At 41.1% G+C, this 16,401-nt stretch overlaps 1 protein-coding gene across 2 annotated transcripts in view; it reads right to left on the bottom strand.

The window, feature by feature from the left end:
- The window catches only part of trim44 (tripartite motif containing 44), a 46,421-nt gene that overhangs the window by 24,656 nt on the left and 5,364 nt on the right, over nucleotides 1-16,401 (bottom strand). For both annotated transcript variants that reach the window (XM_069701918.1, XM_069701917.1), the window contains exons 4-5: nucleotides 8,501-8,797; nucleotides 3,428-3,450 (exon numbers count right to left, since the gene is read on the bottom strand). In XM_069701918.1, coding sequence (XP_069558019.1) covers nucleotides 3,428-3,450; nucleotides 8,501-8,797 — 320 coding nt within the window. The remainder of the gene's footprint in view (nucleotides 1-3,427; nucleotides 3,451-8,500; nucleotides 8,798-16,401) is intronic.

The following is a 16,401-nucleotide window of genomic DNA, read 5'->3' on the forward strand; positions in this document are numbered from 1 at the left end:
ACTCTCCTCTACCTCTATTGATCAATGACATGGTGACTCCTCATGAACAACGGCTTTGTGTGATTACTGAGGATTCAGACCGTAAAATGAGGACTTCCACTCGCTCGACAAGAAGACAAAACGTGAATACGTATGTATAAGCTATGAGAGAAAGACAAATTTCTAGCTATGAATTTAATTTCTACATTTAATTACTTCTCTTGAAATGAAATTTACATAAAAGATACAGTGACTGTCAAAATATGCCTGCAAGCGTAAGATATCACACCTCAGGGCGCATCATTACGTGCACACGCAGTGTACGCACATACAGTATACGCACAAAAAATGATTTACAAAGAGATTAAAGCAGCTTGATGAGATCCAGATGATAAATATTGTTCTGGTTTGCCAATTAGGAGTGTTGTCACATAATACACACAAACACAAACAAAGAGCTAAGCACTTGTATGGTGTACTTCAAATGCACAAACACATACACAAATATGCAAAAATCCAAAAGTCAGGGACGAGGGTTGCTCGGGAGGGGTGCAGATTAAAGCCGAGGAATGAAAGTGAAATTTGCAATGCATCCCATTAGAGGCAGCAGTGAAACGCTTGGGCGGAGGGGAGTAAAGCAAGATTTATATTCGGAGGAGGACAAATCTTGGCAGGCATGGAGTACCTATGTTAAGAGGCTTGGGGAGAGGCGGGGTTCGTATTGACGAGCAAGTCCAGGAAAGATGCGTGTGGGTGCAGGATTGTGGTCCTGTGGGGATGCTCTGTCTACTGCAGCGATATGGGGCTCAGACAGCGGATTAGTGTTTCTGCTCCATAATCAATTTGCTGTCTGGATCCCATTGCACATAACCCTAAACATCCACTCCTCACTTGATCCTCCAAAATCTCTATTCTCCTTCTCTTTATTTTCTTCCTCCTCCACTGTCACTTTGTTTCTCTTTTTCCTGTGATCCCCTTTTGTTTGCTTCAAACCTTAAGATGTCTCATCTCGATCGCTCAACCAACATGAAAAACTCTTCACAGTCCAAAATACACTTTTCTTGTTTCTTTTTAACTTCTGCAGACCTTCCCTACCTCCAAGCCTTTCTCTCCAAAGTGTGTGTCATGTTACACAAGCCCAATGGATTCTGCACACACTGCATTTCAGGGCAATATGAGGGACTCAGGGAGTAATTATATCAGTGTGTGTGTGTGTTCGTGTGTGTGTGTGTGTGTGTGTGTAGGGACGTAGAGGTTAACCTTGACCAAGGGCAAACTATTAGCTTCATCTCACCCTTGAGTCCAAGTTTTCTGGCATCTGCTCCAGAGCTTAGGGGTCATAATACTGGCTGACCAATCAATAACATATTACATGTTGGCACCAAGCACCAGCCCTGGTCATGACTTTCTTTGGTTATTAAAAGCAAGGTACATTACACTCCAGAGAGGAAATACAGTAGGTTTTCCAACAAGCCAGCAACACTGCAATATCAATTGTAAAAAAGTTAAATTAAAATGTAATCTCTATTTGCAGAAAACAAGGATGCTGTCCATCAAAAGTGTACTATATGGCACACAAGACTATTTTTGTTTTCAGCCTTCACTTTAAATAAAGTCTCAGAAAATTAGGGACTTTTCTCAGAGGACAGATGTACTGGCATTTGCTGATGGTGTCTGAGTCTGTGCTGTGTGTCTGCGTCTGTAGAGGGGATGAGTGCTTGGAGATGAAAGCCCGTAGAGACAGCTAAGGACGTAGGGCTGAGACACCAGGTGGTGCTAGGAGCGCTCCTGCTCTGGGTGAAGAAGGCAGAGAGGTTCTCATGTCAACAGATCAATAAGTGGGACACTAGGAGAGCGCTATCCATTTCAGATTGTCTGACACAGACAGAGATAAAGGTGAAAGATGTAGTCTGGGCATAAAACGGCACAATTAAACACAAAGCATCTGAAAAAAAATACGGCTGCGTCTGTCCAGTCCAGTTTCTCAGTCTCCCAATTCACACGCCAGCAAGCACAGCCGTGGCAGCAGAAATGCAACTACTCTGCATACTGTATTAGAAGGTGAGGCTTGACCCAAATAATGACACAACACAGTTCTATGCGCGTGCACACACACACACACACACACACACACACACACACACACACACACACACACACACACACACACACACACACACACACACACACACACACACACACACACACACACGTCAAGCACACGCACACATGCACACAGAAAGCCTCAGCCTGTCAGCCACTGCTTGCAGCGTGTTTATTGGACCTGGCACGCTGTCACCTCTTCTGATTCCATCGAGGACACTTAGATGAGAGCCACTAATTGCTTTGCTGGGGTACTGATGTGACTCGCATGTGACCGAATAGGTTTGGAGGCACGGCAGGTCTGATGTGTCGGTACTGAGCTTATGAGATGTTTGAGCGAAGAACAGACAGGTGGAATTGTTAAGAGGGAAAAGGAGGAAAAAAATGACTGGGTCAAAACCAAGTATAAGGCCGGGCCGTGTGTGAAACACTAGAGGGATTTGAATTTGAAATGATAGTTTTAAATTTGAAAACTTAGGCACGCTGCACTCAGTTGACAAATGGTGTAACTTCTTCTTGCAGTCACTGGGTGTTTCTCAATTTCAAGGGTGCGACCTTAGTAGGACGGATCCTTCCAAGACAGGTCCTTCAGACAGGAGGGTTTCTATTCTTGCATTTGGAGGACACATAATTGAACAGTCTGGCGTCATTCTTCTTCATTGTTTTAATGGTGAATTGCAATCAACTACTTCTGTGTTTCGTAACACTTTAAGTGTGTGCCATTGAAAGAGGATTGTAGGTGCTTTAAGGATCTCGAGAACACACCAGAAGCATCCTTGAAAATGATCTGAACGAAGGACTCTGTCTTTGGTGGAACTTTGAAGGATCCTAGACATAGCATCTTAGAAATATAGTCTTTATGTTGGCTATATTAAGTCAAATATAGGCAGATTGCAACCAAGGGAGAGCATTATCACCAACTACTTCTGTGTTTCGTAACACTCAAGGTGTGTGCTATTGAAAAGGATTGTGGGTGCTTTAAAGAACCTCGAGAATACACCTGAAGCATCCCTGAAAATGATCTTAGTCCTTAGTAGACCTTTTAAGGATCCGAGCATTCTGGAAATATAGTCTACCAAGCACACATCCTTTAGATTAACAAACACCGATCAACCCAACCACCCGCACCCACCAACTCACTCACACAGTGTTTTTAAGGCTGGCCTCATCGGCCCAGCTAAACCCTCGAAGGGGATGTGTTTATGTGTGTGTAATAATGCAAGATGAGTATTCGTCAGACTCATGGTGGATGATACCACCAGAACCTGAGTGAGGAGTGACTGAAGGGCCCTTAGTCGCAGCTAAAGTATCCTGTTACAAAAAGGGGAACATGAATCAAGCTTACCTTGGCCTGGCCTCAACGTTGTGCTGAAAATAATAACAAAGACGGGGAGGAGGGAGCAGTAGGAGGAGGTGGGGGTGGGGGGATTTAGACAGAGGGTAAGAGACAAAAGAAAACATATTTAAAATTTCGGCGCAGGTGTTGTGGATGACAAATAAAAGGCAAACATCTGCCGCCTTTTCTATTTCCTTCTGACTGGACCTTATAAGATATTTCAATGTCAAATTGGTGAACATCATTTGTTGACTGTATGTAAACAACACTCATAAACACTGCAAAGCAAAAGGTTTATTTATGTACTAAATAAAGACATTCATAACAATGTTGTCAAATGTGAGATGATGCAAATGAATTATTCACAGTTTAACTGTTGCACTTAAATTATATATATATTTGTACAATCTGTATGCTCAGCACGCCATACATGCAGGTTTAGTATGGATGCACCAAATGTAAAACTGCTGTCATGCTTTACAGCCAAACCACGTTATACTGTTTCTGATCTCAATTGGTCTATTGTCTGTGAAAATAACCTTGAGCACAGGGCAGCCCCTTTTATTAGCTTTAAAGATTGCTTCCTGGTATTGTATAAAACAAAACTTTGAATAATATTTTGTGTCAGTTTTTTCCCAATAAAAAGTTACATTATCTGGATAGAAATCCAGAAATAATGTAAAGTTCAACCATTTGATAGAAGATTTATTACCTCAGAGGTCTATTATCAAATGTATATGCAATACAGGCTCAAGAGTTTCACATCACACTTAAGGAAGTTGCCTATTGGTCCAGGACTGACTATTTGTGATGTCACAAATCCTGCTCGCAGGTTCACAAATTAAACTCGGATTTCAGATGAGCTCGGAGAAACTTTCCCCTTACCGCAGATTAATCTGAAAACAATGTTCATCCATTCGAAGTATCTTTGACCAAAACACCCAGTGGAGAGACTCGAGACTTAAATACTGCTCAGCGCTGATTGTACTGTAGTACCGGAGCTTGACAACCAGTAGGGCTGCACCAGAAAGGGATTTTGACACTGTGTTACGAACAGCATCATAAGGCTGCTTGGCAGCACACATGATGAGAGAAGAGCTGATGAGTGGAGGTTGCGTAGCACCAGCTGGCTGTCTGCCTCACTGACTAAGATTTGGCTCTACATTTAATTAGCTTCAGATCTGGACGAATACATACTTTCAAATATGGGAAGTCTCATATTTTCCTGGTTTACCTTGTCAAACACTTCAACAGACGCAAAAATCAATTTGTGAAATCAAGGTAAACAGACATTTACGAAAGAAGCTCTTGACTAGTTGCTTTAAGGCTGCTTGTAGACTAATCTAAAAACGTCCTTCTATTTCTCTTTTGATGTAGGTGCATCGGTGCTCGGGTCCGAATGTGCAAAGCAAACTTGGGCCAGAGCCGAGTCAGGGTTGGGTCACTAGTCCAGACTCACGATGCCGCAGTAGTGAGGCTTTGTTTTCATGCTGGCCATCTTTTGTGGCTTAGACAGTGTTGGGAGTCAGATTTTCTAAACATAATCAGAGATTGAGGGAACATTGCAAAACATCTCCGATCATACATGTGCAAATGTGGCCTGACACATTTGGATAATAAAATGGGAGATACAGACACAGGTGGGTTGGCTTGGACACAAACACACGTGCACCAATACCAGCTTAAAGTAAGATATACGTGAATTTCATACATTTATCTATGAACAGCAATATTTAAGGCTTTAAATTATCCTATTTATATTTATGAATTCTACCACCAGTATCTAATTTTACCTTTGTTTTCTGTACAATCCTGTCCTCCCTTTACAAAGGGGGCTCTCCGAGTACTTGTATGGATGTTTTAGATGATACATTTTCTGTGCTTTCATCAGTCAGGCTCTATTTCCAGCCCTGTGGCATACTGACATTTTATAAATTTCTCTACATTCATCAGCGAATTCTCAAGTAAACACACTGAATTCTTGTACAAATAACAACCTACTGACACTTCTAATGGAAATGTAGAGACTGAGAGTTTTGATGATAAATAGATTGAGACTGAGACCAAGTCTGGTAATAAACTCTCCCTCCAGCTCCCACTGATTGGTCAATTTTCAGAATGTCATTTTCATCCTTGCTGCCTCTCTTTCTTGTTTGTCTCCATCAGTACGTTCCTGTGCCTTCATTAGTAACAGAGCGAGGAGTAATTTGTTTGTTTGACCGAAAGCAATAATTATTGCCTCATGTATTAGATTCATTCTTTGAGAAGCTGTTAAAAGTATGAGTTGGTGCAGGTGAGAAATATTTTACACCATCTGAACCAAGGCACTACTTCCATGAGGGTTGGCGTGTATAACTTTAGCTCTCAGATAGGATTAGATTGTGCTCTACAGGAAGATAATTAAACACAAACCAAAACAGCAACCAGGGTCAACATATTTGATTCGTATTCTTGGCCTGAAGGTAATGGTCTGTTTATTGCTTTTCTATGTCAAATCAACTTACATCATTGTTTCATTCATGGATTTCAGACCCCAAACACGACTTTACATCATTACTTCTTCAGCAGATTATTCTACTGCATCTTTTCCTACCAGATTAGTCCAAAGACCAACACACAACTTATCCTTTCATACACCGTATATTGTGTAATATTATTATTATTTTTTTTTTTTTACTGTCGGCAAAAAAAAAAAAAAAAACAGCAATGAGCTCTGGCAATTTAAGAGTGGCATTTTAAAATGTCAGAAATGACTAATCCCCAATTTCCATGGAAATGGGAACTAAAAAAAAACAACTAATTCCTCAAAAGCCTCATCGGAAGATTAGTCAAAAAGGTATAGCTTCAACCCTGACAACATAGACATGGAGTACCCTACACAATGCAGTCAAGAGGCAAATGAAGGACTGTCGTTCAATATGCCATTGTCGTACCAATAGAATGCAGACTGAAGAACAGAGATAGTGTGGTTGAGCTGGTAGGAGAATTTACACCGCATTTAAGAATAAAATAAATGCAATTGCTGCAAGTATTGTCAAATAAAGGGAAACTTGATGCAATTCCTCCTCCTGTTCTCATTCCCTTCAAATCTTACAGTTTTACACATTCTCAGATAACATATTCAATTTTCAATTGTTTGTAGCCACATACACAGTAGATACATTGTTAAAATAATAAGCTCTAAGATTTTCATCTGAATAAATGTCTGTTCAGTCTCTATATATTGCTGAATGATACAGTCTGTGGCCCACTGATGGAAGTCCTTGAATGTACACTTCTACGAATTGAACGAGTTGGAAGTCAGTGGCGATATTCCCGAGAAAAAACCCACAAGCAACACACAGTTAGTGGCACTTTTTCCATGACCCAGCACTAGGTGTTCAGCCATAGAGGGTAGGCGAAGCTAATATCACAAGCTTGGTTTTTAACTGCTGACTCACTGACTTTACACAGGCGACTGTTTGGATCTCTGGAAAGTGACGTCCAAAAGCAGAGCTGCAATTACCGCTTATCGCCACAAGGGCCGCGAAAGACATGAAAACGGAGCTCTCCCAGATTGGAACCTTGAGTCTTTGCTGCAAAGTTCCTTCTCTTTACCAAAGCACCCTTCCCCAGCGAGCACATATCTGCAAATGATTTACTTCAGTAATAACTAACGAATGAGAACAAACAGGGTAAACTTTGGCATTCAATAAGAGCCTTAATGAACCTGGCCCACTGTCAATTAATTTATAAGCAAGAAAAGCAATTTGCACATCAGCTACCACCATCACTGCAGCCTCTCTGGTTGTGAATAGCATCTCCAGGGAACACTCCAGCATCCTCTCTTGACTGTGGAGACTAAAATAAAGCAAGAGACAAATGGACCAATGGGATATTTGAATTTGGGAGCCTAAAAGCAGTAGAGGCCTTCATTTAATGCACAAATGAAATATGCAGGAGTGAAGTGCTGCAGATTTTGATGTAAGTGCAAGGACATGACTTGCACTTCTGGCAGTGTTCTCAAACATACACACTTCTGGATTACTTTTCATACTGTAGCTGCACTTATACTCAGGTGTGAACAGTCCTTTGGTATGAGAGGGAACCTTTTACCATAGAGCTCATGTAAAACTAGAAGGAACAGTGAACCCATCTGGTGTGTTAATAAAGGTCAATATCACAGCCAGAGGACAAACATACTTACACTTATGATTTGGCCAACAGCTCAGGATTTATTTTCATCTCACTACCTGTCTTATCGTAATGTAGCTGAGTGTATGAAATGAAAACTGCATTTCTACACATGAACATAATGTATGCCAGGATAAATACAGTAGAGCCAGTTTCTCCTTTCACTTGGAACAAAGCTGTGTATGGTGGCACCTTTTCTCCATATTAATTGTGCTGTTTGAAGTAAGTTCCACAATCATTAGGATGATAATCCTTTGAATGAAAGACCTAGGATAAAAACCCTTCTGGCTTAAGAGCCTCCCACAGACCTGAACATACACTGTAAATGGGATGAAACATCCCAATCTTTTTTTTTTTTTTTTTTTTTTTTTTTACAAAGTAAACACCTTGGATTCAGTCAGCCAAATTTCAGCCAGGCTAACACTTTTAGCTACATCCAATTTGCTGCTGGGTAGCTCACAAGCTACTGGCTGAGTATGTGTGTTGAGTATCAATGTGTTACTGTCACATAAAAGTAGCTTATTCAGCCGTTTTGGAGGAGCTCACCTATGTGAATAAATGTTCAAGAGCTACATGAGTAGCTCCCGGACACTTTAATTTTGTCAAAAGTAGCTCTCGGAGGGAAAGGGGTTAGAGACCCATGCTGTAGCTTATGTAAAGCAAATAAATGATATGAAGCAGAAATGGAGAGGTTCTAGGTAGCCAAAACTAACGAGAGTAAAACACCACACTAAACATGTTCTGGCATGCTGAATGCAAGTCGCACCGGGAGTCTGTGACATTACCTTTCTCTCTGTACTTCACTTTGCAGTAAGTGAGATTCAAAACGGCTGAATGTGCAGTTTTTCAAACAGATTAAGACGCATAACAAGGATAAAAAAAAAAAATTAAAAAAAAGATTCTTCTCACCAGCGGTCTGTGGGCTGGTCCAGGCCGTGCTGCAAGGGCCTCTGCGGCCACCGCAGGCCCAATTTCCAGCGCCTCAGCCTGTTCCAGCAGGCACAGCTGGTGTGTGATGTTGGCCATCTCTTCCTGGAGTTTTTCTGTTTCGAGAGTGATCTCTGCGATTTTTTCCGCGGCGGACGCAGTGAGGAACGCTTCCTTCAGGTCTACCAGGTGAAGAGTCCTCTTCTCCTCCAGACGCACCAGCTTGCGGAGCTCATCAAACTGATCGTTCACGTAGGCCTCTAGTTCGTCTGTAGACATCTAAGATATGTAGATGAGACAGAGGAGACGAGAGGGAAAGAGTGAATGGAGGAGCTCGGGAAATTAAAGTAAAGAAATCCACAAGTAACCAAACAGAAAGAAGCAACCTGAATTAACTACTTCAGTGTAGGTATGAATCCTGGGGATAAACAAATACAACAGGGAAGCAGCTATGGACATCATCATTTTCAAGATGACTTGAACATCTAAAAAAAATAAAAAATAAAATAAAATATATATATAAATACGCATATGAAATAAGCACAGTATCAGAAAAAAGACTTCTGTCTTGTACATTGACGTGAATATGATCTCAAAAAGCCCAAAGGTCTCTGTCATGCAGTAGCTAATTGATGGCGGGAAGCAGATTCCCTGGAGGCAAACTCCATGCATCCCATCTGTAGATAGAGACCTCAGAGGCTCCTTCTACCACAGCCAGCCATCTGTTTGGTTTTCAAGGCAGCTGAACATCTCACTGAGATACCGTTTTAATTCCTCTCCCTGTTCCCCATTGAGGATCTCTTTAGCTATGACTCATTACGTTAAAACATCTCAATAAACAGACTCCTCCCTGCAGTCCTCCCCACTGAAAAGGCTCCGCCTCCAATGCAGATACTGTGGACAGTAAAAAACAACCCAAAGTCTCTTGTCATGATCTGTGCACCTGAATATGTTATAATTGCTTTAATCTATGAACATCAGCTGCTGTGTCTCCACTCTCCGCTTGAGCAGAACTTCACTCTCATCCTTTCCATCTATTTCATCTTGTTTCCCCTCAGCCTCCCACTCTCCAGTGAAGCAAGGAATCATCAGTCATTACTAAGGTTGGCAGAGCCATGGCCCCTGGGGGCCCAAAGTTTTATTGTGCATTTGCCATTTCTGCACAAGCGATCACATTCTCCAAATTGCCCATTAAACCAAGCGCAAAAACTAACAATTTGAATTTACTTTCTCTTTGTATGAGCAAAGAAAAACATCCACATCATTCATTCTGAATAAGACAGAGGGGCTTAGTTAACACCTAACTGGAAAGCAAAGAGTTGTTTTCTCATTTTGTTTCACTAAAACCAATGCTGTGAATGTATGTATGCTAGATGAGGAACAAAACACTTCAACTGGGATAGACAAGCAACATGTTCTATTCTTTGTCCAGATGTGCTCATGTGAAATGTAACCGTAAATGTGGATCATTGCAGAGAAACAGGTGGCTTTTTCTATATTTCTACGCCTTTATAATTAAGTTCTTCTACTTGGAAACACTGAAATGATAATAAATCCCACAAAATTGCAATGTAGGCAGACTAAATCTTCCAAGAAGCCTCTTCATTTTAAACATGAGCAGCGAGCACTTTTAATACATGTTGAGAAATGAAAAGGCATTTACCACTTCTTCTTGTGCTGGGAGTGGAATCTAATGTTTAAAGTATTAACTGCAATGATTTTCATTCAAATAAATGTCAGTTAAGTCGCTTTCTATCGCTGAATAAGCTAACACGGTGGTGACTGAGCCTGTGGCCCACTGATAAAAGCCTTAGCATTTACAGTATTACAAAGTGAACAAGCAGGGTGTCTGTGGTGATCCTCTAGCGCACAGTTAGGCAGCTCTTGTTTTAAACTTCCCCCAGCAGTAGTTGCTCTGCAGAAAGAGTAGGCGGGCCTAATGCTGTGGACTAGCGTACTGAGAAGAAGCGATATACTGTTTTTTTCCGGTCTCTACTAGCGTTGCAAGTAACTATGGCCAAACCACAACAACAAAAGAAAATAGATGACTACAGATCATTTAACTTTAAAACCACATATAAATCCGAAGGCAAAGTAATGTCGCACACTGGTGACACCGTTTGTATCTCCAAGTCTAAAAACAAAGCTGCAATTACAGCTTATCACCACAGGTGGCACCAAAGAGAGAGAAACAACATTTGCAACAACCGATTAGAGCTAATAAATGTGCTGACTTAATTTCACATCACATGGCAGAATTTTGCATACACAAGTAAATTCAGTGCAACAACAACAACAAAAACAACCACAAAAGAAAACTGTCTGCATATTTTCTTCTTCAGTTTCAGATCTATCTATAGTGTCAAAGAACAGACAGAAAATCAGAAAAGCGTGGAGAAAATGCTCCCCAAAAGCAAAGCTGCGACATGAATAGGGCAGACAGATTTCTACCATAAAACTTTGTATCTTTAGTGTCATATCTGTCATCAGTCTGACACATTCCATCACCACATCTCCCAATCTCCAGGACCTCCACAAAGCCCCCTTGCCCTCTGACCGAGTCCCCGTGGCCTACGTGGCAGATGGAGGCCTTGATACCGGATCAGTGGGTTTTGTGTTTGTGGCGCAGGACCCCTCTGCCAATGGATCTTCTCTGGGAACTTGCCTGGATCGCAAGGAAGGGGCATTCATGCGTGCTAATCTTCATTTGCATTGCTGCAAGCGGAGGCCACAAAATGAGGCCTCAGGAGAGACAACAGCACACTGCTTAAAAAGAGCAGAGTTGGAGTAAGGACACATGACGAGGGAGAGAGGAAAGAAGGGAGGGCATCAAGCTAGCAGATTGAGAAAGCCAATTTCATTTTCAAGTGAAGGTGGGACATTAGTCAAGCAGATTATGAAAGCATAATTCTTTCTCAGTCAAGTGTTTCTAACATGATTTGTGTTATTACTGTGTTATTACCCATCTGAGAAATTCAGGAGTAATCAAGTCCTTGTGACTGAAAATGTCTCTGCAGAAAAGAAAGCTGGCATCTGTTACTAAAAACAGACTTGGACTTTAAACTAACGCCTCACGTGATCACAATGTACCTAGACAGCCACCAGATTTGACTTTATACTACTAATGTAATTTGTGCCTGGCTATAAAAAAGGTTGTGTTACTCATTAGTGCTGATAAAAAAAAAAAAGTAAAGCCCCTGGGAGCGATAATAAATCCGTGTAAAAACAAGAACGGGGTGCAACATTGCTTTGGTGAGACATCAGGACACACTAAAATAAAAAAATAAAAAAACAAACGGCAAATTGCTCACAATAAAATCAAAGTATCCTCAGCTTTTTATCTTAACCTTTGCAACCACACAGACACTTCAGTGGGTTCATCATAATAAAAGCATTTCTGTGGACTAAAGCATTTAAATGTCCTGGTTAACTCCAAAAGTTTCCACAGAGAGTAATTCTGTCTGAACACAAAGCACATCCAAAATCCACCAGTGCAGAAAATGGTACAGAAGAAATACTACATCTGAGATTTGAATATTTCCCCAAATTTATATAACAAGAAGTGAAATTACATAATACTGCTGGAGTAGTTCTTTCAAATAAGTTGGCTTATCTTTAAATAGGTAGGCCAAAACTCCTGAAGACCTTAATCTTTACAGAACACGGCAAAATGTTTAATGCAAAACTGGACCACAATTTTTGAAAAGGAAACAAACAAACTGTTTCTCCTGCACAACACATAAAACCTGGCTTCTGTGACACCACTAACTACAATGACCTTTACTCTCAGGGAAAACAGCAGACACTCCCCATGTTCGGTCTCAGTCAGAGAAATCAGTACCTTCCTTATCACTTAATCATTTACCTTCTACAACTTCTTCCTCCTTCTGTTGTCCTTGTTTGTCCCAATTTTGAAAGAATCTTCTGCCCATCTCCTTGTAATTTAGGGTGTTTTTTCAGCCACCAGATGTTTTTGGTTTTTTTTACACGGCAGTTTCAGACGTCATTGTTATCTAGGAGCTGAGGACTTTCACACTTGCACTGATCTGAACTTACTTAGTTATGGAATCAAGTATATGAAATGAAATCTGAAACATGACAAATATTGTATACCAATAGCCAGTTTTCTTCAAAATTAAAAACTTACAAAATTAAAGCTGTAATGTAATGACAACTGCATTAGTCGAAATGGTAATTAATACTGAGTACAAATTAAGTAAATGGACGTATGGATTCACTTTGAATTATAGCAAAATCTGAATGTTTCACTTGTTTTCTGGATTTAAAAAAAAATTATTTTATAATTTTATCGAAAGACAGAAAGAAAGAAAGAACAACAACCTGTTCCTACAGGGACATTTGAAAGCTGCAGATGCTCAGAGCCTCTCCTGCCATCATAAACCAGCTGTACCAACTGGCTTCAGACAGGAAATGAGGCTCCAACCTACATCGGTGTGCCAGTTAATAATGTCGGCTGTTAAAGAGAGACAGCCGATCAACTGGCACGCCGTTGTTGGAGCCTCATCTCCGGCCAGCGTCGCTGTCAAAGAGCGACAGCCCTTGCCCTGGCTACCATGTGGTCATCGGAACTCTCCGCGTCTCCCCTCAGGAAGTGTGGTGGTTAAAGAATTCTCAAGCACAGGTCTTATTTATACTCAAATGCTGACAATTTAGAAAATTGTTTACATCAGTGGTCCCGCGCCTTTCTTACATAGCCAAGATGGCGACAGTTTAAAGTGTCCAGGGTTTCACATTTCTTTTTTGGACAGTTTGAGGGCATCATCCAGGTAATTGTAGCCCACTGCATCTTTCTGTACTTGACAGTGTGAAGGCACTTATGCACTCAGAATAGTGAGTGTTAGTACACAAGCCATTTTGAAACAATGTTAGCTGAAGAAGAAGACGAAAAAAATGTGCAATATTGTCAGTGAGTGCCAAGTTGCTGCTACGGTAATCAAGAAGCCTCATTCACACTTAAATGAGGATTCAAATAAGACTTATTTCAGTGATCTGTTGCCTTCATATTACGTTAATATAAGCAAGTGTTTTAGTGCACCGCAAAAAAAGCTTGGCCAAATTACAAAAAACAACTAACAAAAAAACACTCATTTGAGGAGATAATGACGTAATACTGGTGAAACTATCAGCCCATGCAGCTTTTTAAGTTTACGTGAAAAGAAAATCTTAAAATAAGCTCGATGCAGTCTCGAAATAAGTAAACTCTGATAACTGTTCAAAAGGTTTGAAGTAGGAAATGGTGGTTTTTAGATTAAAATAAATAAATAAAAGAAATCACCACCACCCAAGAGATCAGACATCACAAAGTTTTTATGAAGTGATGAAAAATGCAGATACAGATATTAATTAGAGAGACAAAAATGTTTTATCCAACTGTAACGAGGTTTGAACTTTCAAATGGTTAGCTTACTTTGAATGTCCTTCTGAGTCACAGTCGTCCCTGCTGCTTATTCAGATCTCTGTTGTGTGTGATGCTTTTTAAAAAAAAAAAAAAAAGCCTAAAAAGCATTAATGGAACATTAGGAGTAAATGGATTTGAACTGTCCTTGCCTTTGGCAATAGTGGCCCTGTTCCAAGTGAACGCTACTCTCCCTTTTTCTCACGCTCTCTTTTATCTCTCCCAGAAATGAGATTTTCCAATTTAGCCTCTAACACAACACAGCAGTACACAGAAAATTAATTTGAAAACACCGGCTCTGTAATAGTCATCTAAAGCAATATAAAAAGAGCATGTAGTAGAAGTCAAAAAAGAGGAGAAAAATGAGACAGAAGGTCTTTGGTTTTATTATAATAGTCAGCACCCAGCACCTTTTTATTGGTTTTGAGTAAAGCAATGTCAGCCAAGAAACTTTCTGGGGAACTGTACAAAGTAATTCAGTTAAAATGCGGCGATAGAAAGGCAACCTTAAAGAACAATGGGTGAATGGGAGGCAAAGAGGAAGAGGAGAAAGAAAAGGTTGAGGTTGAAAGGGACCAGAAAAAGCAGGACGAATAAACTGTAACTGAAGCAGCCAAGTCTCCATAAGACAGCTTTAATATGCCTGCTGCTCTTGTAGACTTTATGAGGCAGGGAAAATTGATGTAGCCACTGCACACACATACACGGTAGTGACTGGGCTGATGCTGCTGCTGGGTACAGCACTCCTTTCTCTGGCGCTGCAGAGAGCGACTCCACCCGTAATGACGGCGGGTGTGGCAGAAATAAGTGAAGAGTAAATAAAACATGAGGTAACTATGATGACTATCTCCCGTCCTGGTCTGAAGCCACAACATGCTTCACATATCATTTCTGGCTCTCCGCTGATAGGTAACACTAGCAGAGTGACAGACAGACTTCAAGATTCCCTCGTGATACATTATGCCTCTGGTCCACCATTAATATGCATACAGCCTCATCACAGCTTTTCGCATTATATTCCATTCCTCTGGTTAGCATGACAATTCGACATTCGAGAGATTAAAATCCTCACGCCCGCAGCAAACTACATGATTAAGCAGACTAGATTTAATAAGCAAACACCAGCGAAGGGTTAACTCTTTTCCTCCACCCATCACCTCCACACAGATAGCTGCTCAGACCTCAGTCTCTCCGGAGTCCTTTAGGATGTCAATAACATGCAATTTAACCTCCTCCAGCTCCTCTTCACCTCCGTCTTGCACGCACACACACTCACGGAATTTGCCCTCGCGTGGAGTCGACGCTCTGATGGCTGCCTGTCAGGCATAAGAACAAACGCTGACATTTGAAGGTGCAGAGAGAACATGCCGACAAATCCATGTAATGGTCTCGAACACAGCAACTTGCGAGGGAGCAGGTAAGTGGTTTTCGCTCGGCGTGCTGCAACTCTACAGTGGACCAGCACAAAACTAAATGTTCAGGAAGTCCTTGGGGCAGCATTGATATTTCAGTATGATAATAGACGTGAACTCGGGTGGGGTGCCGGCTGCCAGAGAAAGTGTTATCTCTCACAGGCCAGTCAAATTAACCTTCTACATTATGCCACTGTGCTTGGGTCACATCTCTGCAGGTATTCAGCGACGCTCCTGTGTGCCACCGCTCTCTGTGATGGCTTCTGACACACTTATAAAAGCAGAGCACAGGGCAGAACAGGGGGCTGTAAGGGGTGGTTGAGAGAAAGCCGTTGCTGCCGCTTTCCAAGGGTAAATAGCCAAGACCATTCCCGGTCCTGCTTTTCACTGTTACAGCTCTGACTGCACAACCCATAACTCTGCGTGGTCAGGTTTTATTTTCAGTGGCAGAACATGCCCCCACCATGACATCCGTAATGGAAATACAGCAACTGTTTTCAAGGTTGACTTGTCGGGAAAATTCAGTTTGAGTAGCTTTTGTTTTGGTTGACAAAAAGAGAAACGTGACTGGGTGCGAAAAGGACTCTGTACCCTGTTTTTTATTTTTTTTTCCAGACAGCAACATGGAGAAGCCTCAACAAAAGTGATGTAATAAGGTTACTATCATGAGAGGATGACTGAGACAATCTGAGTGGGACAAACACATCAATATCAGTTCCCCGTCCCTCAATAACTACTCTGGAATGGGCTTTTGCACACAGCAGCACCACCAATAAGATGCCACTACACAAATGTCAGCAGTATCAAATGAAGTTCAACCTCGTAAGTACGAGCATAGCGGAGTGCGTGAGTGAATTTAAGAAGTCAAAAGAAAAAGTGACACATCTGTACATTATAATGAGGTCAAATACAGCAGTCCTGCATAAAATCGAACCTGAATGTTACTACTGATTATTCACAATGGCAATTTTTGAGGGTATGATGAATATTCGAGTTGGACATTAAAATAAAAGGTATTTTTGATATTTTGTCGACCTCATTTACTTTTAGAGAGG

This window comes from Brachyistius frenatus, unplaced genomic scaffold, assembly GCF_029030835.1.
Source record: "Brachyistius frenatus isolate BFR_SWC_R1_liver_20210118 unplaced genomic scaffold, ASM2903083v1 Contig_39, whole genome shotgun sequence".
NCBI classification, from domain to species: Eukaryota; Metazoa; Chordata; class Actinopteri; family Embiotocidae; genus Brachyistius; species Brachyistius frenatus.